The sequence below is a fragment of the Carassius carassius genome, chromosome 45 (assembly GCF_963082965.1).
Source record: "Carassius carassius chromosome 45, fCarCar2.1, whole genome shotgun sequence".
Classification (NCBI taxonomy): Eukaryota; Metazoa; Chordata; class Actinopteri; order Cypriniformes; family Cyprinidae; genus Carassius; species Carassius carassius.
The window spans coordinates 20,215,876-20,227,688 of record NC_081799.1 but is presented as its reverse complement, the minus strand read 5'-3'; the positions used below and the strand labels follow the sequence as shown (position 1 = coordinate 20,227,688).

General features: G+C 37.0%; 1 protein-coding gene and 1 long non-coding RNA gene across 2 annotated transcripts in view; one reads left to right on the top strand and one right to left on the bottom strand.

Annotated features, from left to right (window-relative positions):
• Nucleotides 1-209: 209 nt before the first annotated feature.
• On the top strand, nucleotides 210-10,209 carry LOC132127185 (uncharacterized). The gene is made up of 3 exons (XR_009427493.1): nucleotides 210-281; nucleotides 9,850-9,985; nucleotides 10,070-10,209. It is a non-coding gene; the product is annotated as an uncharacterized LOC132127185 (long non-coding RNA).
• LOC132127184 (cell adhesion molecule DSCAM-like) overlaps nucleotides 5,180-11,813 on the bottom strand; it is a 76,963-nt gene continuing 70,329 nt past the window's right edge. Inside the window, exons 27-33 of the mRNA XM_059538877.1 lie at nucleotides 11,555-11,731; nucleotides 11,332-11,362; nucleotides 10,113-10,228; nucleotides 9,843-10,010; nucleotides 9,560-9,757; nucleotides 7,962-8,264; nucleotides 5,180-6,847 (exon numbers count right to left, since the gene is read on the bottom strand). Of these exons, the coding sequence (XP_059394860.1) occupies nucleotides 6,498-6,847; nucleotides 7,962-8,264; nucleotides 9,560-9,757; nucleotides 9,843-10,010; nucleotides 10,113-10,228; nucleotides 11,332-11,362; nucleotides 11,555-11,731 (1,343 nt within the window). The 3' untranslated portion in view covers nucleotides 5,180-6,497. The remainder of the gene's footprint in view (nucleotides 6,848-7,961; nucleotides 8,265-9,559; nucleotides 9,758-9,842; nucleotides 10,011-10,112; nucleotides 10,229-11,331; nucleotides 11,363-11,554; nucleotides 11,732-11,813) is intronic.

Here is an 11,813-nt window from a genome sequence, read left to right as displayed (position 1 = left end):
GGAAGATTTATACATTTATTTAAAAGCGCAAAGTGTTAAAAGTACAAAATAAACAAATACGATATTGCAAGCATGTCACATTTTTTTAAATCAAAACACTTGGACCCAATAAGTAGTGGATAGACTAATGTTTGAAATGGATATCAAACAAACACAAAACTTTCCTTATACTATAACCAATATTACAACAACAGCATATCATGGTTCATTGCTACTCACGTGTCGAGCAACAACAAAACCTCGACGTCCGTTTCAGGCCTTCCCGCTCGTCCCTCCAGCGGGTAACCCCTCTTTCACACCGCAAGCGTGAGCGGCGCGAAAGCAGCGCGTCCGCGCAACTACATCGTCACTGCAGCAGCAGACTCTCGCGAGTATTCACACTTGAAGCGTATAAGTACAGCATCACAGCAGCGGCTGCAAAGCGTGCTCGACAGGAAGTCCGATTGGAAGTCCGATTGGAAGTCGTGGCCTAATGGTTAGAGAGTCGGACTCCCAATCGAAAGGTTGTGAGTTCGAGTCCCGGGCCGGCAGGAATTGTGGGTGGGGGGAGTGCATGTACAGTTCTCTCTCCACCTTCAATACCACGACTTAGGTGCCCTTGAGCAAGGCATCGAACCCCCAACTGCTCCCCGGGCGCCGCAGCATAAATGGCTGCCCACTGCTCCGGGTGTGTGCTCACAGTGTGTGTGTTCATTGGCTCTGTGTGTGTGCATTTCGGATGGGTTAAATGCAGAGCACAAATTCTGAGTATGGGTCACCATACTTGGCTGAATGTCACGTCACTTTCAGACAGTATAACCATGTCAAACAATGGGTATAATTCTTTCAACATTTGTTTTTATAATAATACACCATACTTTTATAATAATACACCATACTTTCACCCACAACGATTAATTAAAAAGTTTATGGCTAAATAAAATGGCCAGAAAAGAAAATTAAGTATAACAAATATGTATTTAGCCATTTAAACTTTTTAATATAATTATGAATTAATATTTTGAATTAATAATTGGGGAATTCAGTAAATTACTAAATCCTTTACAAATCCCATACCTAAAACATTGAAATATACAGAAATGAATTTCTATCTTTATCTTTTTTCAACATGTGTCCAGTCACTTGGTTATCTCCTTAAAATTCACTGGTGCATTAGAGTAGAAGCCAATATAAAACTAGTTTCCTCAGGCGGCACCTTCATTTAAAATGCTATCTGTTAAGGCAACGATTTGGCAGTGAGGCCGCTGGTTCTGTTTCGGACACAGCCACTGTGATGAATTCAGTCTGGATCCAAGTCTTAGTTTATTGATCTGTGAAAGTGATCCAAATAATTACTTTAATTAATTAACACTCATTTAAAATAGAGAGAGAGAGAGAATGAGAAGACAAGCCCATTTCATTAACAGCTTGCTGGCTATTCTAATCTTATAAAACTGTGCTGTATCTGTTTTGTGGTGTGATTCCAGTAGCTATGTGCAGCAAACGCGGAGCTCTGTGAGTCATGTATAGGAGGTTTCATAGAGATTCAGAGAAAATCCCCCTCATGGGTCTAATTACGGTAGTCTTTCTGTTCAGAAGCACATGCTGAGGTCTGACAGGTTCATTAGGTTTCAGCTGGGAGGGGGTTACACTCTGAGGTACGCAGTAAAGGAAAGAAAACAGAGGGATTTATGTTGATCCAAAAGCTATTGCTCACACAGGAAAAACATTGAGATGAAATGTATTAATCTGTATTGCTCACAAACAAACTGAAATACACACTGAAAATAATATGAATAGTCAAACAGCCTGTGTGCGCAAAACTGGATCACGTTTTCCAAGTCCAGATACAAAAGTGATGTTCTTACCTCCATATTACTTTTACAATATCTGAATATCCCTAAATATCCCATAAGACAAAATGCTTGACTTGACCCTCCATTTTCAGTGAGGTTAAACTGGAAGTAAATATTAGCCTTGTTTTAAATTCCATATACAGTATGCAAATATTACAACCTTGGTGAAAATGCACAGTATAGAAATATTAGGCAATATGCCATAATTCAATGTGCTCAACTTGAGGTTTATAATGTTTTTGACATTTTAGTTCATCAGGTTTCTAAAAGAAAGAAAAAAAAAATTGTTCTCAAAATTAATAAAAATGCAAAATATCAATTCTTATGTGACAGTGTAATAATAATAATAAAAAGTATGCAGTGCACTGTATACTGTATACTATTGTATTCATCAAGTTAGTGCCAAGTTATATATATATATATATATATATATATATATATATATATATATATGTGTATATATATATGTGTATAGATATAGGTATATATAGATATATATATATATATATATATATATATATATATATATATATATATATATATATATATATATATATATATATATATATATATATAAAGAGAGAGAGAGAGAGAGAGAGAGAGAGAGAGAGAGAGAGAAAACCATATATTTCCCAAATGCTATGGTAATGCTTATAATGCTTACTTCTTAAACAGATTTTTTTTTTAATTTAATTTATTTTATTATTTTTAGAATGTTTTAAAGAATGCATCAATAATTGTGTCCTTCAGTCGCAATTCCGAAAATTGAATTAGCTGAAAATGGATCAACACTGAAGAAATAATGTTTAATATAAAGTATTCTTCAAATTTCAATTTTAATTGTATTTTTGTGCCATGAGGGCACAGTTGGAAACACTTATGATTTATGACTAGACCATCTTAGCTTTTAACATTGACGCCTCAGAAAGAATAGACTACAGGAAGATCAAACCAATGTTTAGAATATTTTAACAAAACATATTTTGTTTCACATTACCACACTTTTTAATAAGACTGTAGTATACTTCACATTGCCCGTATTTTATTGAGATCACAGCCAAATTATTCTCAAGCGGAGCAATGAAGATTAACCAAACAGAATGAGAGGAACTCAGCCAGGTTCATCTTTTGATTCAGACGCCATCAGTGTTGTGTTGCTGACAGCTGTGTCTTTCTTAGGGAGATCAGAATTTAGCACACTGCTGCTTTATTTATGAGGGTGGTTAATAACAGCTGAGCGAGACCGTCTATAAATATATGCCAGCGACGCTTAATTTGTGGCGCACTTCAAACATAGATGGAGAATATAGTTGTCATAATGACTACCATATTCCACTATTACCCACCAGGCTGAGATGGCACTATAAAACCAATTTCTTTCCAAGTGCTCCGGAAAGAGTGGCTGTCACCGGCTCTTCACTGAAAGTCTCTGAATCAATACAGCAATTTGAGAGAGTAGCTCGCGCTCTTTGAAGCCCGCGCGGGAATTCGCTTCCCAAACGACAGTCTGCCGGGTGAGGTGGTCTAAAGGGGCCGAACAAAATTAGAATAGTAAACAAAAGATGAAAACAATGCAATTAATTGTTTTTCCACAAACCAACTTTAGGTGGAGTAGTTCGTAAATTATGGAAGAAAATTTGCATCTTCGAGCAGTGGGTTCCCTCTGGAACCTCCAGTGTGGCATAATTTATGTTGAAGTATAATACAAGTTTCCTCAAGTAACATTAACCAAAGACTGGTGCCAGAATAAAATCACACACACACACACACACACACACACACACACACACACACACACACACACACACACACACACACACACACACACACACACACACACACACACACACACACACACACACACACACACACACACACACACACACACACACACACACACACACACATTTACAAATAATTAGGCAACAGCATTTAAAACATATTATTATGGCATGTGTTGCTGGCTTTGTAGCTATAACAAATTAAAAATACCAAAATACACAATACCAAAATTTCAGTGGTCAGTATCAACATAATATTGCTCTGTCCAGTGAAAAGTAATCTTCAATGAATCAGAAGAGAAATTTGCACATAAGCACCAGTCAGAAAGGAAAACAGATTTTTTTTTTTAAGTTTCAAAAGTTTGACTTTTTCAGGATTATGTATTGTGGGCATTTACAACCCAATCTCATGAAAGTGATTTGGCGTACGCAAATCGCAGAGATTTCAGAAAATGTACTATTGCATATGATTTACAATGGGTAGGATTAGGGTTCTGGGATAGATGCGTATCATGTACGCGAAAACTGCGTATCATTTTGCACGCCAACAAATTGCGTATCATATGCATGCGAAAACTGTGTTATATGCACGCCAAATGCGTATCAATACCACAAATTTCTGTTTTTATTTGGCGTACTATTTATACATTTTTTCGTGAGGCTGGGCTGGTATTCAAGTAGTTTCAAGTTATAATGTCTTAAAGATGGATTTGTTCTTTATATTTATATTTTTATCTTCACTTCACAAGATGTTAATTGATGGGCCGTGTCATGTGGCATGTTGTGATGTTTTTATCAGCTCTTTGGACTCTCATTCTGACGGCACCCATTCAGTGCAGTGGAGCAAGTGATGTAAATGCAAAATTTCTCCAAACCTCTTCCGATGAAGAAAAAAGGGGGGGTGAGCTCATTTTTAGCAAATGTAAATTTTTAGGTAAACTATTTTATATTACATTTATTTTGATGTTTAGTCAGTTGCTGTGTCAATCATCATAAAATTGTGACTGATTCATAACTGCAGTTGTTACTCCTGAAATCCTGGACTATTTCTAACTTTTGTTTGCATTGCTAATGTTCTGTTGTCCCCCTTGGGCCACCATAGCTGAGGAAAATCAGCACACCAACAAGAAAAGGAAAGTTCTGCTTCCTCTCAGGAGGATGTGTGGTTCTACTTTTATTGTGTTCCTGCTGAGCTCGCTGTCTTTCATTTGAGTATGATTTCCAAAATGAAATAGCTCTATTATTCATTCAGATGATCCAGTGAACAGTGATTCTGTCTTTGCTGTGATTAAACCAATAGTTCACCCAAAATGAAAATCATTTATTCAGCCTCATGTCGTTCCAAACCCTGTATGACTCTCTTTGTTCTGTCGAACACAAAAGAAGAAATGCTGAAGGTTTTTAACGACATATATGGGGTGAATTATTTCTTCAAGTTCATCTCTCTGAAGTGAATCTCATCTCGGTATGGATATTAAGCTGTTCATTTTCACCGTTCATCACATACACTCAGATCCCTTTATATCCCACGGCAAAATGAAAAGCGTTAACCAAACTGCCAGATTCGTTTGGGGATCAACCTTTTATTAGTCGACAGGATTATCATGGAAAATCTTTTCTGGAGTGTCACAACTGTGAGCACTCGGTTGAAAAAAGGAAAAAATATTTAAAAAAATTATTTGTGAAAAACAACAAAAAACATTTGTAAATGAGTATAGTGAGGACAATAGATTTATCTAATCAAATATAGCGAAATATCATCTCACAGTTCTTCATCATAACTCTCCCTGCAAGACAGTTTGGTGCAGAGTAACAGTAACATATCGCTACCATCGGCTGATAATCATATAGAACTGCTTGTGGTTCTTTATGATTTAATCATAATTGTTATTCTTTTAGGGGATCTCTTTAGATTGTCTCAGTTTCCCTGTAGTGCAGCATGTCTGCAATGCAGCAAAAATAAATCTAATGAAGACGAGAGAGCATGCCATGAAGACACCTTTCTAGTGCACTACACATAGGAGGTGAAAAAGCCACACTGTCAGTGCAGTGATGGTCCAGTCTCCCCCGTGCAGCATGCTAAATCAACCATTGCTTTCACCGCAGCTGATTTACACCCGAATCTGTCATTTCCTTCGCTCCGGCTCTCAGAAGCTCACATCATGGGCGAGATATACAGTACAGTAGAAAGCAAACGTGGTTCATGGATTTTCATATTGCACCATTAGAGAATGGAACACAAATAATTATCAATCAAGACTTGCTTTTCTAGGTTAAACAAGATATGTGCAAACAAGACTAAAGGACTTTATTAACCAAATCAAAAACTTTCCCTGTAATACCCACAAATAAAAGTGATTTCCTATTTGATATATATTTTTTTATATATATATTTATACTCAGAAGAATATGAAATCTTCACATTTGAATATTTTCGTCATCAAAAAATTCAGGGCTGGACCCTCCAGTGGTCGGTATTCATACTGTCATCTTCGTCTTAAATTGGTTCATCCTCATGCACTCCCAGGATTTCTTCAAAACAGAACGCTGACAACTTTGGACCAATGGAAATCACTCTCACGCATTATCTCAAACTAACTACACAAAATTTTAGTTAAAAAAAAACTATGAAAATGGGTTCCCATTCATTAGTTTGTGCACACTAACTGCTAAAATAAGTAAATTAGTAAATCATCATCATTAATAATAATAAAATCATTTTGGCAATCTCTGGGTGTGTGGAGTTCTCTTTAAGAAGTGAATTCACTGTTTAAAAAAGCATAAAATAAAGAAACTGTTAGGAGTAGAAGTGGAAACATATATACAACCGCGCATGAAGAGTTCGCTTTTTGCTCGATGTTTTATTTTTGTCCGATCTTTGTTATACCAGTGTGTAGGACTTTGTGTAGGGATTGTTGCTCTGTTTTAAGTGTCCTCTGGAGTCCAGCAGCGATTCCTGGGAGGTGCTCATTTTGGCAGCCTGCGCCAAGTCCGTTCCGGCCTCTCTCTGTGGAAGCGTTGAGGCCGTGCCCGGCTGCCACTGCTGCACGTCCCTGCTGGTCGGCACCTCCATGGGTGTTGGCTCCAGCAAGGCAGGACGCTTCATCGAGCGGGTCTTCTGCGGCTCCAAACAGGCCTGGCCCATCGCTGCTTCCCGAGAGGATCCCGACACACCCCGGTTCAAAAGGAAGTCCATCCGCAGGTATGGAGGCAGGTGTACGAGCTCCCCTCCTGCAGGATAAAGAGAAATTATTTAGTTAGCATGGCAATTCAACTTTGATTCCACCACGTTGTCATGTTCATGTGACCTACCAGTGTCAGTTGCGTTATTTCACTGCAAATCACAACTCCAGTGGCTTCATGGGATAGTAAAGTGTCCATCGAATGCACACTCTTGGCTGAAGTAGCAGGTTCTACTTTCCGGCCTACCGTTTTTGAATACTATGAATTTTAACATACTGTTTTTCAGACATGCTGATTTAATCATTCTATATATTATGGAAAGAGGCATATCAAAATGCTGTTTCAATGGTTTTAGCATCTTAAGCACCTAATTTTTAAGCTATCTACAGCAAAAAAAAAACACTTTAACAAGCTGCTTAGCTGGTCTTAAATGGTTTAACCTGTTTTGAGAGTCTAGCCAAGCTTCTGTTTACCTGGTTTAGCTGGTCTCCCAGCCAGAGCAGCTAAAAAGTGCCCCAAATCCAGACCACTGGACCAACCAAACCAGACTAGGGGACTAGCTAGGGTTGGGGAATTATTTTCAGCATGATTGGGCCAATTTACAAGATGAACACTCTCTTTTTGTGGAGCACTGTAATAAGCTCTATTCACAAATGACTTCGGAGTTTGATGTTAGAATTTTTCTAATCTAACAATTGTACAAAAAAAAAAATCCATCGTGGAACTGCCTCATTCAAAAAGGATCCATGCATTTCTGATTTTGGTTAAATCTTAGAAGGCATCATAATAATTTAGGCTTAACGTGTGGTCAGATTAGTAAAATTTTGTGCAGAAGAAAAATCCATTGTCTATAATTTAGAGAAGTATTGAGCACAGCTCACAAAAAAAGTCACATTCAAATAAAGCTGCTTTCTGTTGGTTAAACGTCAGACAACTTGAAACTGTTGTGAAATCAGCATTGGAAAAACATTTGCACTCAATTTGCACATTGAGAATTTTGGAATGACTGGTTTCTGCACACAAAAACCCAATGAAAAATGATGAATGTGACATCACCTTTAGAGTGCATTGCTAGCTTCTCAGGCTTTTTTTTATTAACACAAGGTTATTAAGAACAGCTCCAATTGGCTGAAATTGAGTTACCTCCCACCAGTAGTCTCACCTGGTCTGTGTGCCTTGGGTACGGCCATGTTTATCACCCTGCAGACGTCCTGGGGTTTGGGTGGTGAGGCAGTGAACCTGCAGATGCCTGATTCTGACGGTGTACTGGAGGTCAGACTGTCCGTGTAATCGTTGGTGCCGGCGGTCATCTGCTCGGAGGATGTGTCTGAGATGAAGCACTCTGTGATGGTGAACTTGGCGTGTCGTAGCTGTTCTTCCATCTTGGCATGTTCATAGGCTCTGGCCAGCTCCTCGTATGTAGAAGAAGCGCTCTCAGTGGAGACCATGCTGCTGCGAGCGCGGTCTGAACACAGCGGGTCAGAACTCATCATTAACAATAGGCATTTCTAGCATGTATTAGCTTTGACACGATATTTGATATTATTTTGTCGCTGATACAAAACTAACATTGTGAATGTTATTATAATTTAACATGATTTGGTCATTCAGGAGAAAAAAAAGATACATTCATGTTCAAAAGTTAGGTTTTTTTTTCAACTACTCACCAAGGCTACATTTATTTGATTACAAATATAAAAGTAATATTGTGCAAATATTGTTGAAATTTAAAATAATTTGTTTTCTATTGAAATTTATTTTAAAATGTAATTTATTCCTATGACGGAAGAGCAGAAATTACCACAGCACATGATCCTTTTTTTTGTGAAAAACATAATACTTTTTTCATGATACTTTGATTTTTATATATATATATATATATATATATATATATATATATATATATATATATATATATATATATATATAATTAATACAAATATTTTGTACTAGTAGTATAAAAGTAGTATAAAAATATTTGCTGTAATTTTTGATCAATTTAATCAGTTCTTGCTAAATACAAGTATTAATTTCTTAAAAAAAATAAAAAAATAAATATCACTGACACCAGATATTTTAACAGTACTGTAATAAAATTATAACAATAATAATAAAAACTAAAATAATTAAAAATTTGAATAAAATGTCAAATTATATTTTATGCTTTATATGCTTTATTATATGCTTCAAATGTTTTATCGCAGTTCAAGTATGTAAAAAAATACTGTTTATTTCTTTGCAGTTTTATATTCGTGCATAAATACTTTTTTATACCACTCTTCATTGTGTTCATAATTTTTACAAACACAAACATACTAAGATATATGGTAACACTTTATTTTGATAGTCCACTTTAGACATTCTACTAGCAGTAAGTAACTTTGCAACTACATGTCAACTAGCAGTTAGTAGAGTATTAGTAGACTGTCTGCTTAATATCTTCTAACACTTTCTTTGTCAACTTGTTGTCAACTTATACTAAGCCTAAACCTACCCCTAACACTAACCATAAACCTACCATAACAGTCTACTCTAAGAGTTAGTAGACAGTTGCAAATTTCTGAGATTTAGTTGTTAAGTAGTTGACGTACTGTAGTTACAAAGTTACTTATAGTCAGTAGAATGTCTAAAATGGGCTATCGAAATAAAGTGTAACCAGATATATTATAAAAAAGTTGAAGTCATTGAAGTACCCAGCTTTAATAACACTTCAAGCCAACAAAAGAGAACCTAATAAAAGCTCAAGATGTACAGACTGACCTGTGTCCTGTGATGGACTGACACTATAGCTGTCGCTTTCTTTGTCCACTGAGCCGGCCACTCTGGGCGTCCCAAGCCTCCAGTCCGTGCTGAGTGTGTGGACGGAGACAGGAGGGTGAGGGCGATTCAGCGTCCACTGACTGGCATAACGGTTACGGGTCGCAGGGCCAGCTTTAGCTGTACGGCGAGCAGTGGGATCTGGGGATGGTTATGAAATGCTCGGTTAAATAGCATGATCACATATTCACTCTGTTGCTTGTGTGTTAAGAAGTTTCTTTCTTACTCGACAGACTGCTCTTGCTCGTCCCAGGTCGGACATCAGAGACGTCCACCAGCGGGCCGGTGGCCTGCGACAGAGACTGATAGTGGACAGAGTGCGTGACGGTGGCCGACTTCTGTTTGGCAGTTTCTCCGAAATCGTTATCGGTCAGTAGCACTGTTGATCTGTCGTCTAACAGGGAAGGGAGAGATGGAACTATTAGAAACCCTAATAGTATCATTCTTTTTCAGATATATGTTTAGGTTTGAATATGGTTCAGCAAAGATGACTCACCCACGGTTTCCATGGTGTCTCTCTCTTCGATGAGCAGCTGCGCTCGGGGAATGTCGATGTGCATGCGGAGGGTCTGCTGTTGTTTGTTAATGGTATCTGAAGGCCTTGTGTTCTTACTGGAGGAGAACACAAACAAGATGTGAAAAACATCTCGGCTTGTACAAGGTCAACATGACATGTGAGCCATCAAAGAAGCTTTTGTCTAAATGGTTCCATAAAGAACCTTTAACATCTGAATAACCTTTCTGTTTCACAAATGGTTCTTTGAGGTGAAAGAAGGTTCTTCAGTTTATAAAAAAGGTGTTTTTGTTTTTGGTTTGTTTTTTAAAGAACCTTTGTTTTCACGTATATATGTGGTTTCTTTTCTCCGTGGAACACAAAATAAGAATTTAGAAGAACTTCCCAGCTGCAGTTTCTATGTGATGTAAGAATATAGGACTGTCAAACTCAAAGGACAAGAGAGTCATCATCAAAGCATCCTAAATCCTTAAAATTTTCTGAAGAGCACCAGCCTTTTGCGCTTTATTCATCACACAAATCTAATTATTATAGATTCATTTCTCTATAATGTTCTTTAGAACTGTCTGTTATAGTGAATCTGTTCAAACACTGATTCTATTATATGTCTCAGTAGATCTGCAATATAGTGAAGCATATGAATCACTTGATGATTTGATTCATTTGTGCATAATATTCTTTAAAACTGTCTATTAGAATGTATTTATTCACTTATATTGTTAATACCTGGAATAAAGTACGTCATTATGAACTACTTAGGGATTTTTAATAAAAATGCTTTTTTTAAAAAAGCATTTTTAAAAAAAGCTTTTTTAAAATAAATCTTACATTATACTGTAAGGCTTATACAATTTATAAATCATATGAACTTGATGACTTTTTAAAAAAAAGGCTGATGGAACACTTGATGGATGGCATACGAGTCATGAATGACTTGATAAACATAAAATGCTGATAAAGTTTGATTCATTTGTGCATGATACGCTTTGTAAACATCCATTAAAATGAATCTGTTAATGATTCTGACTTATGACTTCTCTTACTGTATGATGCTTTTAGTCATTTCAGGATCATTATGCTGTCACTAAACGGAAAGAGCAGCTCAGAGACTATTCAAAATATCTTATTTTCTGTTAAATAGAAGGACATTTCTATTTTGGGGTGCTTTTGCTGTAAAAAAAAAACAAATCAAAGTGTTTACCTCATAAGCATTTCAGCCAAACTCTTTGCATCTGTGGAATAAAAAACCCCAATAAGCTTTATTAACATAAACAGGAAATGGAAGTACTATCGAGTCATGAAGAATAAGACTGATATGAGTAAAATCTCAAACAGCAACATATGCTATCTGTATTTACGCCTACGAATCTACACCTTCTCTTTGAAAACGCTCTAATATCTAAGAGCTGTGAAAAACGACTGACCCCTGAGCCGCTTCAGCCTCTGCTCTCTCCTCCTCCTCCTCAGCACCATCAGCAGGACGAAGAGCAGCACCATTCCCACCAAAATGCAAGAGATGGTCACCATCATCTTCATCCCCTCACTGCCGGTTTTCTTCACCGGGTCCCTCACCGCAGTCTTCACCAGCGGGGGAATGGTACCTTTTCGCAAACACATTTAATATTTAAAAAGCGCAAACATTTAATTTGACAATTACTTTAAAGGTGTTCTATCAAACTTCGC